This window comes from Alexandromys fortis, unplaced genomic scaffold, assembly GCF_014885135.2.
Source record: "Alexandromys fortis isolate MF-2015 unplaced genomic scaffold, M_Fortis_MF-2015_v1.1 scaffold_22, whole genome shotgun sequence".
NCBI classification, from domain to species: Eukaryota; Metazoa; Chordata; class Mammalia; order Rodentia; family Cricetidae; genus Alexandromys; species Alexandromys fortis.
The window spans coordinates 4,481,503-4,498,596 of NW_026067900.1; the positions used below are offsets into that span (position 1 = coordinate 4,481,503).

Here is a 17,094-nt window from a genome sequence, read left to right on the forward strand (position 1 = left end):
TCACAGGGGTTGTTATATTTGAGAGTTCCTTAGAAGTCACAAAGAAAGCTGGGCGGTTTTAAAACCGTGGTGGCACATGTCTTTAATCCCAGCACTCAGGAGGCAAACTGATGTGAGTTCCGGGCTAACCTGGGCTACAGAGTGAGTTCCAGGACAGCTGGTCTACACAGACAAACCTTGAATCAAACAAAACAAAACATTACCTTAAATTGTGAACTGTCAAGTATGATTTTATAATACCCAGTTTTCCTTCATTTAAGCTAACTGCATCAGAAAAGATGGTAACCCAAAGTGAGTCACACCTCATCAATTTACGTTTTAAAAGCAGGAAATTGGAGAAAGGGGTAAAAACAAGCACGCAAACAAAACCCACCACCAGTAAATATTAGTCCAGTTCCTTGTGTATCCTACTTCATCGAACTTTTAGTTTATTCCATGTTTATGTTGTGATTATTAATACTGACTAAAATTACGAAGAGATACTATTACGGGGCTGGTTCTTCAAAAAGAAGCCCTGTCCTTGACATCTCAAATGCTTGGGGGCGCAACACAGTACACACGGCACAGGATCGAGGAAACAACTACTTATGAGTTAATCTTCTGTGAACAATTTCATTGAGCCGCCAGGCCTACCGGGGAGGATGGGCTAACAGGTCAACACGGACAGGACGTTTTTCTGGTGGTTTTCAGGTAAAAAGGGGCAGCCCTAGAACGAGCTAAGCTTCAGGGGGTCGCGGCGTGGACACTGCGAGAGCCAGCGAGCCGGGTCCTACAGGTCCCCTGGGCTCACAGCCTCAGGAGGTTTCTCTGGGCGTTCGGGGGCGGAACCCGCCGACCCAGGTTCACGGTGTACCCCGACCACCTTTCCGCGACGATTCCGTACTTCTTCCGGGGAGGCTTGGCGTGCGCACACGCCCCCTTGGCTTCGGTGGGGAGACTCGCCTACTCTCTGTACTATGGCGTGCTTCTCACGCGGCGGTGGCTCCAGAGGCGAGACGCGACGAGAAGATGGCTAATGGAAAAGTGGGGACCGCGGGGCCGAGGACAGCTGCGCGGTCGGACACGCGGGACGGTCCGGGGCTACGCCACGGGCAGCGCCAGTAGTCGTTCAGAGCTCCGCCCTCGCCATGCTTGCTCAGTGCGCACGCGCACTCGTCATCCGGGTGCCGCTGCAGGTTGCGCTGAGGCTGCGGGCCGGGGGGGCGTGGTCCCCGTGGGGGCGTGGCCAGCGGCTCATTGTGCGCAGCGTAGCGCGGCGCCGCTGGCCGCCCGGGCCCGGGTTGGAAGTTGGTGCTGCCGCGGCCACCGCCTCCACCGTCGCTGCCTCCTCCTCCGCCGCCGCCGCCCTGCAGCCCACTCGCTGCCTCGGCAGCGCGCTGCTCTCCCAAAATGGCTGCCGCTGCCGGGGCCGTGGCAGCCGCGGCCGCCTCGGGGCAGGCGGAAGGGAAGAAGATCACCGAGCTGCGGGTCATCGACCTCAGGTCCGAGCTGAAGCGCCGCAACTTGGACATCAACGGGGTCAAGACGGTGCTGGTCTCCCGGCTGAAGCAGGTGAGGCCCGGGCGCGCAGCCTAGGCCGCGCCGCTTGGATACTGCGCTTCCGCGGTCGGGGCGGACCGGGCGGCGCCTGTGCGTGCCGGGCGCGCGAGGCCCGAGCCTCCGCTGCAAGCCCGGCCTTCCAGCGGCCTCGCGAGCCGCCGCTGGTCGCGCCCCCTGTCTCCCCCGGGACGTCCTCTCGGTCGGCGCCGCGGCCTGCCGAGGGCGGTGCTGCAGACCCGGGCGGTGCCGGGTAACCCGGCCTGCCATCGGTGCTCAGCGCGTGCATCGCTCGGTCTCCGAGGCGATGGTTAGTTTGCTGACTTGACCGAAGTTACCGTTTAATTGTGCCCAACCGTTTCTTCACCCTCTGTTCGGAGAAATCGGTAGTGGGAGTTGATGGGTAAATGAGAAGGAAGGTTTATCTTCTTCCCCTGGGCTTTTAGTTGATTTATTTTTAATTTTTAATTTCTGATTGCATCAGCGTAATCATCTATGTTCTCAGCCCTGCTAAGCTTTCAGGTTTATTCACGTGAAGCTGAGGAACAAGTGTACGCAATACACGTTAGGAAAACTCTTCGTTACTTAAGTAGCTACAAACTTTTCTGTAATATATTTAGATTCTTGTTCCGTATATGTGACATATAACTATCGACTCGTTTGAATTTCAAGTTCCATGACATTTTGATTCTTAATGACATACCCCCTCCCCATGTACTGTAATAACTCGTTTGTGAAGTCGGTTTGTAAAATAACTGGCAATTCTAATGTCTTGAGGCTTGAAGTTTGCTAATATATTTTCATTAAGTTTTTATAAAGTAAGTTTAGATAGTTTGTGTAGCATATTAACCTCTCTTTCTAATGTAGGCTATTGAAGAGGAAGGAGGCGATCCAGATAATATTGAATTAACTGTTTCAACTGATACTCCAAACAAGAAACCAACCAAAGGCAAAGGTTGTTACGAGTTCTGAACATATTTTAAACTATATTTTGGTTATATAACTTGGCTCTGCTCTTGTACCACTTGCCCTGTTTATATAGTGCTACTCTTTGCTATTTCCCTCTGGCACTCTGCCTTCCTGGGTCAAGGAAGAAAAGTTACCCGGCTCCCAGTCCTCGTAGCCTTTTAGATCTGGCTGAAGCTGACTAGAAAGTGAGAAAGTTCTTTATTGGTTCTGGAGAAAGTAAAGTTATGTTGCATACTGAGCCTTCATAGTAGGATGTACTGAAGAATAAAATACCATTTGATCCGTATCTACCTTGCCCCACAATTGGCAGAGTTTTGATGAAATTCCAGACCTTTCCTTGGCTCTTTGCTGTTCTTTGTAGTGTGTTAAAGTTCTGTGACCTTTGTGTTTAGTGTTTTAGTTGACATACTGGTTATTTTGCGTTTATTCCATTATGTAGTCGAATAATTTCCAGTGAAATTCAAAAGACCTCATCAGTTGTACTCATAAAGGCAAAACTTCCATAATTAATTAGCTCTTAAAGAAGTTTTTAAGCTATGGGGATACTAAAGGTTTTTAATGTCGTAACTTTTAAATTAGGTTAGGTGTATTTCCAAGGGAAAAATGTTTTGGTGTGAGTAGCTATAAGTAGTTTTCAAATGAATGTCTTGATAACAAATGGTAATTAGGTATTTTTGAAAACATCCAGTTAGTGTAATCTTATTTGAATAATTGCAACCCCCCCTCCCCCACACACTTATGAAGAACTGTGGCAGAGGGTAGACAAGCAGTTGTCTGATGCCCAGGCTCTCTAGAAAATCTAGGTGGAGTAAGTCGTGGATTTCTATGACACTTCGTTACTCTAACATAACTTTCTTCACTGCTGTACCTGATCTACCTATATAGGATTGTAATGGGAGTAAGATGATTGAATAGGCCGGACAGTTTCAGCAGCGCACTTGAATCTTAGCACTCGGGAGGCAGAGGCAGGTGGATCTTTGGGTTTGAGGCCAGCCTGGTCTACAGAGTGAATTCCAGAACATCCAGGGCTACACAGAGAAATCCTGTCTGGAAAAACCAACCAAACAACCAACCAATGATGATTGACTAGATTAATCTTAATAAAAGGGAATCAGTTTTGACTTTAAACACTATCTCAGCACCTGGTCAGCATACTATTTGAGATTTCTTGATGCAAGAGTTCCCTGGGTGTGCTGATAGAAATTAAAAAGGGAGAAGAAGCATTTCCTGGGTCGGTAGTAATGACAACATGGTGATAGAAGTTTAGAAGATTAACAGAGTTACCTTGAAGATCTGAGGCTTTTAAACATTTGTATCACCTTGGAAACTGCTGGTGAAGCAATTGTTTCATAACAGGAAAGAAATATTATAGGAATGAACATGTTTTGTATAGGTTTCTGATTCACGTCTTTTATATGATGTATTGTGATAGCTGAAAAGCCTGTAAATCATAGTCTCAAGTTAACTTAATGATTTTAACTTTGATATGCCATCTGATTTATTCAGTTCACACATGCATTTTTATTCTTTATATTTGTAGTTCTTGGCATATACATACATATATCTTAAAAGAATGTATGCTCAATCCAGGGGTAAATCTCAGTGGGCTAGCCCATGTTCAGTCCCTGTACTCCCCCACCTAAAATATGTTAAATGATTACTCTCAGACAGGTTAGAGGAAAAGGAGTTTATAATCTTACATATAGGATGTTTAAAAAACACAGTTACAAGGACAAAAGTCTGTGGTATTGATTATGTTCTAGTGGATTCTGGTATTTGTAATAACATGTAGCTAATATTAAGCAGTTTGTATTCTGAATTAGTTCTCAGTTTCTTTACAGTCTCTTTCCGGGGAACTTTTTAATAAGTAACTTAGATGAAAGCTTCTCCCATCGAGAGTTAGTTTCGTATTACTTGGGTGTGTGTTAAGAAAGCAGTTAAACAGGTGGTGCTAAGGCCTCCCTGCCTTGTTTCAGAGATACTGTATTTGATTTTGTCGATATTTTCAACCTTCAAAATCACCTATAAACTTCAACAAATTATGTATTACCAAGTCAATATAGCATTCAGAATTAAATATAATAATTTAATTGGCGTTGAAAGTAATTTTTAGTGCATACAGGCTAAAAAGAAAAATGAAAACAACAACAAAAAACCCCGAAAAACAAAACAGATGTAGAATTTCCCCCTCCAGGAGTAAGTGTAATTGGAATTTTGGTTAGGTCAAGCATCTGATATCTAATATTTTTGCGAGAAAATAGAATAGATAATATTATGTGTTTATTCTACAAAACTTTCAAAAATTACCGACTAGGATAATGTTATTAGTAGCCACAGAGTACATTCTGAGTAGTTCAGTCCCAGTGGATGGTCGTTCTGCCCCGCTACTTACTTTAAATTTTAGCGTGTTGAATGTTAGTCACTAATAAAAGTGTAGTGGAAGGTGGACTTTGAGCGCAGGACTGTCACGGGTGCTTCTTGTGTGCCTGCTAAACTGAAAGATTCATAATGTAAGGGTCATTGAAGACCCAGGATATAGTCTTTACACCTCTAACAGCCTGGGGCAAGTAATGTCTGCTCAGATGTTTGTTGAGTAAGTTCTGAAGACTATTGTAGACGTAATAATTTCCAAAGTATTTCTTGCCGCTTGTTTCACTTAAACGTTTGTGGGAAACTTTTACACCAGGCATTAATAGTCTGTCAGGCTATCTCAGGAGCACAGTGGGTTCTTCTAATATCCTCACTATGTGAAGTATACTTTGAGAATGCACAGCTCACTGTAGTGTTCCTCTGTTTGTTACCAAGCTGTAGCTGCATTGGAAAGCCTCCTGTCCCTTGCTGGAATATCACCTGGTGTCAGGGCTCGTATGTTGTTTTCATTTCACATAGCCAGCCCATTTGTCCCATCCATTAAAACAATATTATCAATAGGGTACTATTGCATGGCATATAGCTAGTTTATACCAATATAGGACTTTACTGCCAGGGCAGTCATCTTAAGTATTCTGTGTCAGAGGCTGGAGACTTAAGACTTATTTCCATTTTGTGAACTCATGTAAAATAAATTGTTGGTTGTGCATGGATTACAGACAGAAGTCATTATTAGTGTTGATGGCATGAGATTTTAATGGAAAGATTGAACAACGGCTTACAGCTCATGTGGATTATTGATTTATTTAATCAGCCATTCTTCTGACAGAATGAAAGGACCTCAGTGTTTTACAGCTTCTGGAATTAACTGCAAATCCTAAGCTGCACAGCCTGAGTCGCTGTGTGTCAGCCCTTCTACTCTGGAATAGTAGCTTAGTGTTTTCCTGGTCATAAAGGTGAAGTGTTTTTCTTTTTTAAATTAGATAATTCAGAATAATGCAAAAACCAAAAAAAAGCTCATTACTCTACCATCTTGAATTTGTCATTGTGTTTCTTTTTTAATTTTTAAAATTTTATTAATTATATCACCCAGGTTGTAGTGGCACATGCCTTTAGTCCTAGTATTTGGAGGCAGAGGCAGGTGAATCTCTGAGTTTGATGCCAACCTGGTCTACAGAGTGAGTTCCAGGCAAAGGTGGGCTCACAAGGAAACCATGTCTCAAAAAAACAAAAAACAAAATTTTATTTTATCTATATGGTTTTTTGCTTGAATGTTTGTATGCATATCTCATGCATACTTGAGGAAGTCAGAAGATGAAGCTGGATCCCTTGCAGCTTGGAATCTGGAGTTGTAGATGGTTGTAAACCACTGTGTGGGTGCTGGGAATCAAGTTTAGGTCCTTTATAAAGTAGAGCCACAAGTACTCCCAGCAGCTGAGCCATCACTCCAGGCCTATTTTTTCTCCTTTTCAGCAATTTAAATAAGTCCACATCATATACTGGTTGCTCAGTGTGGAGAATCTGAAAACAGTCATTTGTCTCTCATATTTTTCTCACTCTGGCCTCTTTTGCCAAACCCATCATTTAAATAATATTCTATAATCTGCATTAAAGTCATTGGCATTTTCAAAATCGGGCACCAGGTTCCCACTTCTTTGAGGCTTAGTTTCCATGCTTTGGCAGGGCCTAGGTACCAGTCTTCTCTGGAAGCTTCCGGATGGTTCTCTTGTGCAGCTGGGGCTATGCTGCCTTTTCTGGGAGACTCTACTGTCAGTTTTGTAGTTCCAGAAATCTTTCACACTGCATTTGTTTGATTCTCACAGATGTGCTGAGATGTAAGCAGGACTCTGTCTATTCATGCGCACATCACATATATATAAGAGTTTTTAACAGTTTTTAGATTTATTCCTTTTATGTGTGTTTTGCCTCTATGTCTGTGTACTACCTGTGTGCCTGGTGCACTTGGAGGCCAGAAGAGGCATCAGATCCCCTGGAACTGGAGTTACGGATAGCTGTGAGTCACCCCTAGGTCCTCTGCAAAGGTAGCCATTGGTTGCTGTTAATCACTGAGCCATCTCTCCAGCCCTAGAACTGTTTTTAGTTGATAGGTATAAACCTTAGCCTAACAGGAACTCAATTAAGTTTTACTACTTTTTTATTTTTATTTGTTTTACTATTTTTTTTTTATTTTTTACTTGTTTTATTATTATTTTCTCAGTGCTAAGGTGTCAGTCCTGGTCTAGGTAGGGCCTCACATGCTAGGCAGATGCTCACCTACTGAACTATATATACCCCTGGCCCTTTCACTATCCTTAAAAAACATGACTGTTTATTCTAATTATCTTTTTTTTTTAAAGAAAGCATTTTTTTTTTATTTAACTTTTTTATGTGCATTGGTGAGACAGTATCAGAGCCATTGGAAATGGAGTTACAGACAGCTGTAAGCTGTCATGTGGGTGCTGGGAATTGAACCTGGATCCTCTCTGGCCTTATACTAATTATCTTTTGATGACAGATTTAAGGGACTTAATAAAAACATACATTGGGTATTGATTTCATTACGATGAATGTGAATCACCTTTTATACACACAGAGATCTATATACATAAATATATATATGTGTATATATTTCTTTTCCCTTGCTTTCCCCCAGGAAAAAAAAACTCATTTATTCAGCAACTGCTATATTTAAGACAGGGTACAAAGACTTTCAGAAATTTTGTTCTATTAGTAAAGTGTTAGTTAATAGAAGCTAAATACAGTGGGGTGTGATGGTACACACCTGTAATCCTAGCACTTGGAAGGCAGGCAGGAGTTTTAATTTTGAGGCCAGCCTGGCCTGTATAAGGAAACTTTATCTCAAGAATAAAGTAAAATAAAGCAGCAGTAGCTAAAATACATGCCAGCAGTTACCACAGGAATGATTTTTTGGTAAAAATATTTTAGGCTGGGGCTGGCAGAATGGCTCAGTGATAAAAGGTGCCTGCCACTGCACAGCTTGAGTTTGATCCCTGAGGAGAAAACTGACTCCTGCAGGCTGTCCTCTGTACACGCACCAGCGTTTGTGCCCATGCACATACCAGACACACAAAAGAAAGCGTAGTGAAAAGATTATTCTAGGCTACTGCATGCCTTTGGGGGGAGGTTTTGGCTAGAAACATCAGCGGTCAATCGGAAGCCATATCCTTTCCAACAGACATTTGGTAACTAAGCTTCTTTCCCTCCCTGAGAGTGGGGACTAGACCCCAGGGCTTCATGTCTTCTAGGCAAGAGCCACCGCCACACTTTATGACTCAGCCCTTATCTGTATTTCATAGCAACATCTTGTGTTTAAGGATAAAGTTACTTGGAAAAATTACTTTAATATCAATTTATTAAGTAGATTTTGTTTTGTAACTACTTCTGAACTTAAGGAAGATTGTAAATCTTTTTTTTTTTTTTTTTTTTTTTCCGAGACAGGGTTTCTCTGTGGCTTTGGAGCCTGTACTGGAACTAGCTCTTGTAGACCAATCTTATAAGGACCAATTTATCTTTGGAGAAGAAAAATCAGTTTGTAACCTGAAACTTTTTTTTTTGTTTGTTTGTTTTGAGACAGGGTTTCTCTGTACTTTGGAGCCTGTCCTGGAACTAGCTGTTATAGACCAGGCTGGCCTCAAAGTCACAGAGATTTGCCTACTCTGCCTCCCAAGTGCTGGGATTAAAGGTGAGTGCCACCACCACTCAGCAACCTAAAACCTTTTATGTATGATTTCTGAAATGTATATGTTCTGAAAGCTTAAAAAATTTGGTAAAAATGAGCTATTCCTGTTTGATGTAACCTTTCATACTATTCATATATTTCTCTAAATATTTCTTTTCTTTTTTTCTTTTTGTTTTTTGAGATAGTTTCTCTGCTGGCCTTTAATTCAGGCATCTGCCTGTCTCTGCCTCCTAGGTGCTAGAATTAAAGGCATGTGCCACCATACCTGGCATTTCTGATGATTGTAAGGGAATTGAATTTAGGAAGTGGAACATAGAATTGTTGCAAAGTCTGTACGTTTACAGTTCTCAGGCATTACTGGCCTCAAGGTTTCATTAACAAGTTCAGTGAGACTGGAGAAGTGGCTCAGTGTTTGTGACCACTGATTGCTTTTCCAGAGGACCCAGGTTCAAGTCCTAGCACCCACGTGGCAGCTTACAACTGTCTATAACTCCTGTTCCAGGGTGTCTGACATCCTTACACAGGTATGCATGCAATATATGTACATAATTTATGAACACCATTGTACATAAAATACAAATCAATTGTAAAAAAAAAACCTATTGACCTATACACTGTCATTCACAGACATGTTTCTAATTTGTCAACGTTTGGTGTGATTTTTGCTTAAATAGCATTTTGGTGAATGTTATATGTGTCAAAATAGTTACCTCTTCCACTATAACTTAAGATATGATATGTTAATTTTGCTTTAATTTTCTATTTTGTTTTTTTTTCAGACAGTATTTACTAGCCAACTTATTTTCCAGTTTTGTTTCACAAAGCATTAAAAATAATCTTCATTACCTTGAGTTAGTCTTCATCCTGGTCAGGCTACTTTCCTTTGGGCCAGTTTGCCTTTCTGTGGTACATGCTAGATTCCCTGAAGGACAAAGAGGTGAAGTTGCCTGTCTGTGGGATCTTTGCATAGCACAGGGTTGAGAGGAGCAGACAGAAATGATTACCCCTAAATAAAAGCGTAGTGTTGTTGAAATTGAAGTCCTTGCACATCTGTGACTGCACGAGAAGCTGGAGAACTATAGACACAATTCATAGCGTCAGTTAAAGTGACTGCAGCCTTGTTGACAGGATGAGGCTGCATATAACTTTTTGACTACCATGTCACCTCTTACTTTTGTCCCAGTTGGGCCTAACAGAAGTCTAGACCTTGGGCCTACTAGTGTCCAACATACTACTTAGTCTATTATGACCAGCCAGGAGGTGCAGGACAATGAACACACCTGCTGGCTCTAGTGCCAAACTGGGCTCCCTGCTGTATGGTGCACATGGTGACTTATGCAGGCTAGTTATATTTGTAGGGAGAGGTAATAACTTCTTTGTACAGAGGAAGCAGTTGCAGAATAGTTTTTCTTTTTTCACTATAGTTTCAAATTTAGCATTAGTTAAATAAACCCAGAGCTATAGATTATGAAAGTGATCAAAAGCTAGTGTGAGTTTTAAGTTTTCTCACCACTGTGTTGCCCAATTTCATCCTTGTGGTTTTAAAGTGTAAAGGGAATTGGTAACTATGTAGTGCTTTCGTGTAACATGACATCTGGAAATAGCATAGAGCAATAGTAAGACATTTCTGTGTACCCTCCTCTGCCTCTTGACTGTGTGTCCTGGGACAAATTACTTAACTGTTGAGAATTCCACAGTTTACAGTTGTGGTGGTGATGGGGCATGAGACAGGGTTTCTTTTTGTGTCCTAGAAGTTACTCTGTAGACTAAGCTGGTCTCCAACTCAGATCCGCCTGCCTTTGCCTCTGCCTCCCAAGTTCTGGGATTAGAGGCTCGTGCCACCACCATTTACATTTTTAAAGATGGCACTTTGGAGCCTTTATTTACAGCATGAGAAATAGTAGTTGAGCATGTGACCCATTTTAACTTCTCAAAGATCTCCTGGCTTCCAGGAGTAGAATTGGGCTTGATCTTTTCAGCTCAGTTTTCTAGTTTGTGGAATGAGTGCTTCAGAGTAGCTGAAGTATGTGACTGTATAGACTTGGAGAGGCTGGACAGCAGGAAGCCAGTGAGCAGTACAGTGGCTGCTGGTAATTTTTATTGAAGTGCCTTTGAGCTTCCTCTAAGTAAACTAAAGCATGTGGGCTTCCCTTTGGAGTGTTTGTTACAATGCTGTGTGGCGTCTGTAAATTGTGTGCATTAACTATTTCCTAGAATGGGATCTTGTTAGTGGGTCAGAAAAGCCTCCTCCTGGAATTGAGGGGAGACTTTGCTGGTTTGGGGCATGCTACTTGACCTCTGAGCACCTTATCGCTTTGTAAAATTGTGGAAACCTGTCTTGTGTACCCAAGCATACCTGCAAAAATAAGTCATATTTTTAAAAAGTGCTTTGCAAATTCTAAGACAGATTTTAATTACAAAGTAAAACTTAGAATTTTTGAGGCAACCAAGGGAGCTCACCCTAAGCTTTGCCCTCTAAGTAACTTGGATGTGTATTTGTGAAGGAAAGGGCTTCAGGTTTTTGAAACTTTTTTCCCCCAAAATGTAGCATCCTTAAATTAAAAAAAAATGTTTATTACTTTATGTGTCTGAGTGTTTGCCTGCTTGTATATAAGTGTACTGGTGTCTGATACTGGTGCAGGCCAGAAGAGGGCATCCGACCTTGGAATTGGAGTTGCAGACTGTTGTGAGCTGCCACATGGGTGCTGAGACTAGAACCTGGGTCTTGTATAAGAGCTGCAAGTGCTAGTAATAGTTGGGTCAACTTGCTTGTCCTGAAATAGTTCTGTTATGATGTGTCCTTCTATAATAGAGTAATGAGCTTGCTTGCATCCAGTTTTCAGAAAAGCAGTACCTTTGTTTGTTTTCTTCCTAACAGACTGAAAGGTTCTACTAGGGCCATGAAGTGGCTGGCTTTCAAGTCATTTCTATATTTAAACTTCAGTCTTCCCAAGGGCTTTTTTGATTGTTGTATAAAATACTAAAAAAAGTAAAATTTTGATAAAAATGTTAATAATTGTAAATTTTAAAGTATATTATACATTTATGAGCTCCCTAAAATATAGGCCCCAATATTCTAAATAGGAAGTTCAAACCAACAGTGGTAGTTCATGCATCATAATCCCAGCACTAGAAGGCCAGTGCAAGGCCAGCCTGAGCTACATAGTGAGTCCAGGCTGTCTAGGGCTATAGAGTGAGACCCTGTCTTAACTCCTTCCTCTTTGAAAGTAATCTTTTAAAAACTATATGTAGTCTCACTTGACTAAATGGAAAGCATATTCTCTTAGTCTTGCTTCTTACAGTTGTAGAACCAGTATTTTGTTTTCTGTTATCACTCACTCATTCATTCATAGAGAGGGTTTTAAATTGGGGACATGTGAAAGAAAAGGGGTGACTGGGTAGAGGATATGGAAAAACTATTTAACATTTATCCTAGTAACTAGAGTCTCTGGAGTCACTGAATCTAGGCAGCAGCACTGTCAATACCTGATCCAGGCAAAAGGAAAATGCAGTTTAGTTTGCCTCAGAAGAAATGTCCATTTACATTTCAAAAGAAATGGAAAAAAGTTAAAATTTAAATATGAAAGTTTCAATGGCTCTGATTTTCTAAAGACAGCATTTACGGTGTGTTACAGATTTTTAGGCAGTTTTTTTGAGGGGGGAGCTTTATTGAAGAGACAAGAAATTTTTACCATTGGCTGTGTGGAAAAAAATTCTTTTTTCTTCCCAAAACTGCAGTAGCACTCATTAAATTCCACCAAATAACATAGTTCTAGAAATGAGGGCTGAGCAGAGAAATCTTGTAGTCTGCCTGGAAACTGGGGATAATCTGCATCTGGAATTCAGTTCTCCTGCTTTGCATCTGCTAAGTGTCATGCTGAGTGACCAGCATCTGGTCCTCATGCTAATGTGGTCAGTACTGCTATACTGAGGTTTGGGGGGTAAAGAGCATTCAGCCAGGTACAACCAAAGACTGTTTCCCCTCCATGGGAAGGTGCGAGGTCCTGGAAACAAAACCAGGCGGTTTGTGTTAACTGGTGTGTTGTACAGGGGATGGGAAAGACTTCTGTCATGTAGCCTAGGTTAGCTTCAGACTTAAAGTAACTTGAGCTCTTGATCTGTCTGCTTCCACCTCCCGAATTAGTAGGATTACAGGTGTGACCAAGTGTGAAATTTAATTTTAGATAAAGCTATTTAAGAGGAGGATTGAGGATTTTATGGGTATTGAATCTTGAACTTGGCTATAAGATCTGATTACACATATAGATTATAAAATACTGTTTAAGGTGCTACTGCAGACAGAACTGAAGACAGAGTTTATGTATATAAAGAAAATATATGTTGGCATTAGGTGAGTTGAGGTGATGGGTCCTGATAGCATGCATGTCAGTGAGGTGGCATGGCTTTGGGAAAACTTGTTTTGTTTGGGATAGCTGTGACGAAGTGATTTTTAAGTAGTTCCCATTTGTAGATGATTTTAGGTATGGAGAGTGATACTGTAGAGTAAGTGTAGAATGTTCTATTTTCTTAAAGTAATAAAATACTGGTTGTTAGCCCATTTTCCTTCTTTGGCAGGTAAAAAACAAGAAGCAGATGAGTTGAGCGGAGATGCTTCTGTCGAAGATGATACTTTTGTCAAGGTAAAGTGTTAATCTCTAGGTTAAGATGTTTACTTTGTGTGATGAATTCATGGATTTTGACTTGAAAAATAGACACTGAAGTACATAGATTAAAGAGACTTAAATATTGGCAGCCCCATGATCTCTCATAACTGAGTTATACAAGAAGTAACTGTAACCAACTGAGACAGAAAATCTAAGCTGGGTGTGGTGGTACATGCCTTTAATCCTAGCAGAGGCAGGCAGATCTCTCAGGCCAGCCTAGGCTATGCAGACCCTTGGCTTAAGAAAACAAATTAAACTAAAACAAATGAGTATATTTGGGCATTCAAGTGGGACTCTGAGGCCTGTGGACCTGGAGGACAGCCTGGATAATAGGGTGTTAGTGGGCCCAAGCTGCTGATACTTTCCCAGTCTACTTATTGCATTAACTTTTATATACTACAGTATGTAGGACTTGATAATATATACTTTAAAACTAGAGAGGGAAGATTGCTGAAGTGTTACTATCTAGTAAAGATCAAATTAAGGAATTCGTTATGCCCTTTAAAGTTAAATATACCACATCTTTTTGAACCAAAAAGGAATGTGCCTCAAAAACAGAAAATTAAATAGTAATTTTGATTGGGGCAGTGACAGTTCTATGTATTACAAGTATAGAGCAAGTTATTTTTAGTTAATAGTAGGGTATTTTGTTTCTTTGAGCAAAATGTAGCATGCTGTTCATTGGGTCTTAAACACTGTGGCATTCGCAGATATTAATGATCACAATTCTTTTTAAATTACACATATTTTTATTCTCACCTATTCTGTGTTCTGTGTTAGTTCACATTGTCACAGTTGTCTCTGGGTGTTTGTGTATTAACTATGAGGTCAGCTCATGTGCCCAGCTCTGTGCCCTCTCTACTCCATACACATGACCCCACACAAAGATAGATGCATTTTATTGAGAACCCTGAAAGCAGATCCTTTTAGTAACTATTTGCTTGCGGAGCCACTAAACTTCGTGACTGCATTCCCATAATCAGCTTTTGTTTGAGCCCTTAAGAACTCCTTAGTTTTGGTATCCATTATTCTTGTGGTATGTTTTTCACTAGGTCTATTTCTTCATTATATTTTCTGTACTTCTTTACAAATGTGTGACTAAGCAAAAATTATAAGCTGGAAACACTGAACCTTGTAAAATGTGTTTAGTTTCCTCCTGCTGTAGTCTGTCAGTGTGAAATGTTGAGAACTCAGGTTTCTTTGATGGGAGTATTGAGATGGCATCTGCTGGGAGGAGCGCTTCTGTGTCAGCCCTAAAGTGACCTGTTGTCTGGGAGAGCCAAAGAGATTTTGAGAAAATTCTGTGAATATACCTTTAGTTCTTAGTATTTCTTTCTTCGCTTTGAAAGTATATGTGATATATTTGATAAAATAGGTGAATTTCTTTTCTTGCTTCTAGAATTTTGGAATTTTTTTTTTTTTTTTAGATTTTCGAGACAGGGTTTCTCCGTAGCTTTTGGTTCCTGTCCTGGAACTAGCTCTTGTAGACCAGGCTGGCCTCGAACTCACAGAGATCCGCCTGCCTCTGCCTCCCAAGTGCTGGGATTAAAGGCGTGCGCCACCACCGCCCGGCTAATTTTGGAATTTGTTTAGAATAGTGGTGGGTAAATGGCACCTACTGCCTAGATACTTGGACAGTACAGCAGTTGTTTCTGTGGGTAAGTGAAGTCTAGGTTTGCTTCAGAATGGTGTAGTTCCTCAGTGACTCCTCCCATCTTTTTGCTTCTTTGCTTCTGCACTGTTATCAGTTCCCACTGCTGCCTAGCCTCACTGTGATGATGTTAGTCACACCAGAGCCAGTCTTCAGTCAGTGTGCACTGTAGAGCAGCCATGGTCTTTGCTGCCCTCCTCTCTCACTAGAAATTTTTCCTTTTTAGCCCAAACCAACTTCTTAAATCTTATGTCCCCATCCTATTTAAATTGGCAGTGGGAGATTTTTAAAACAAATACTTTTAAATGAATAATATTCATACTTTTAAAGACTAGACTGATGCTGCACTTGGGAGTTCTCTATTACTAACTAGAAGTAAACTTCCTGTTTAAATATGCATATGACTTTTGGGGTCTTTGATGTTAAATCTGACTGGTACATGGAGAATGGAGAATCAGCTCATTTCTTAGAAGCTATGTCTTTTGGACAACTCTTATATGTGGCTTAGAAACTCTTAAATAATTGAGCTTAAAGTATCTCTCTAGTGATCAATTCACCTGATATTTCAGTGTGAAATTTGAGATTCAGTCATGGCTCATTGGTTGTGGTATTGACTACATGCTTAAAAAACAGTTAATGTGACAGGTAAAAATGCTTAGACTTTCACTCTGGGAATATCATAAAGTAAAATCAAATCTGTCTTGTGTAGAGTTGTCAATTTCTGAAAGTGTTTGGTGGATAACCCACACCACTTGCCTCTAGTTGTACCAAATGTTTTTACCATTAAAAGGACTGTGAATTGGAGAATCAAGAGACACATGAACAAGATGGAAATGACGAGCTAAAGGACTTGGAAGAATTTGGTGAAAATGAAGAAGACATTGTGCATTCCCAGGAGTTGCTTTCTGCAGAAGAGAACAAGAAAACTCATGAATTAATAGAGGCAGAAGCAATAGAAGATAGAGAAAAAGAGGACATCGAAAGTCAGGTCTTTAGCCAGTTTTGTTAAAACATGACACAGAGAAATTAAGATTTGCTAGTAAAAAGTATTTTTTTTTTTTAGTTTGATTTGGAGGTCTCAGAATTTAAAAAGAAATTTATAAAATTATCCAGAATCCTATCATCTAAGGCTTTTAAATTTTTTGCTTATTTTACATATATATTTACATAGTTATTACCATGCCAGAAAATGCTGTTCATTCTGTATTTTGCTTTTATACAGCATGCCATAATGACTTCGTAATTAGGCTATTTTCTGTGTGTCTGATAGCCTCTTTACAACCTTGAATATTTAAGGTTTGAGGGGTTTTCTATGTCACTAGGAATGAGTGTGCCTGTTTCACTCAGACCTTGTCAGTATTACTTGGTGGTCGGTCTCTCCACCCTTGTTTGCTGCTTCACTAGGATAAAAAGTACATTTTTTCATTTATTATTAAGGGTAAGAAAATGAAAGTTGAAATATAAAGCAATTTTCTGATTTTTCTTTTGAAACAGACCATTTATTCTGCTGTGAAGTATGTTAGATCTTAGGAAATCTTTGGCTTCTAGAGAATGAGGGCTTCAGTATCCATAAGGCTCTTGCCACCTGCCTAGCCTAGTAACTGAGGGCTCAGGACATTGTAATCATGTAGTGACATGACTGGTATGTTTATGTTGTCATAAAGAGGATAGCCTGAGTTCCTGGTTGGTGCCTGCAGTTAGTTATCAGAGTGAGGCAGACGATAAGCAGGTGTGAGCGTCAGAGCATTCCCATTGTGCCCCAATGTCTTGTAAAGCAAAGCTGTTGTGTACCTTTTACTTAGGACGTTGAAGCTCAAGAAGGTGAAGATGACACCTTTCTAACAGCCCAAGTAAGTTTGCATTAGTCTTGTGAGTATAATACTGTGGGTGGAAGGGCTTGGAAAAGCAATCTCATTTTTACTTTAATTTTTTAATTCATAAAACTGATTTAAGTTTAACCCTGAGCTTTGAATGTGATGTGCATAAACTGTTGGCAGTTGAAGGTCCAGGTACCACAAAAGTGATTAGGACTGGAGGTTCCTGTAATTTTTAGAGTTAGAAAGTCCAACCTTTGTGTAAAATAGTAGAGATTTCTCAAAAAAAAAAAAAAACAAAAAAAAAACAAAAAAAACCCAGACTTTTGGGAGGTGTATAATCTTGATTTTTTTCTCTATGTGGCATAAAATAAAATATATCTTTTTCAA

General features: G+C 40.5%; 1 protein-coding gene across 6 annotated transcripts in view; it reads left to right on the forward strand.

The window, feature by feature from the left end:
• Nucleotides 1-1,247: 1,247 nt before the first annotated feature.
• Nucleotides 1,248-17,094, forward strand: part of Sltm (SAFB like transcription modulator) — a 46,250-nt gene continuing 30,403 nt past the window's right edge. For 2 of the 6 annotated variants that reach the window (XM_050127223.1, XM_050127239.1), the window contains exons 1-5: nt 1,248-1,551; nt 2,404-2,491; nt 13,151-13,215; nt 15,681-15,878; nt 16,693-16,740. In XM_050127223.1, coding sequence (XP_049983180.1) covers nt 1,390-1,551; nt 2,404-2,491; nt 13,151-13,215; nt 15,681-15,878; nt 16,693-16,740 — 561 coding nt within the window. In that variant the 5' untranslated portion in view covers nt 1,248-1,389. The remainder of the gene's footprint in view (nt 1,552-2,403; nt 2,492-13,150; nt 13,216-15,680; nt 15,879-16,692; nt 16,741-17,094) is intronic. The other 4 variants (XM_050127215.1, XM_050127229.1, XM_050127249.1 and 1 more) reach the window with 2 other exon arrangements.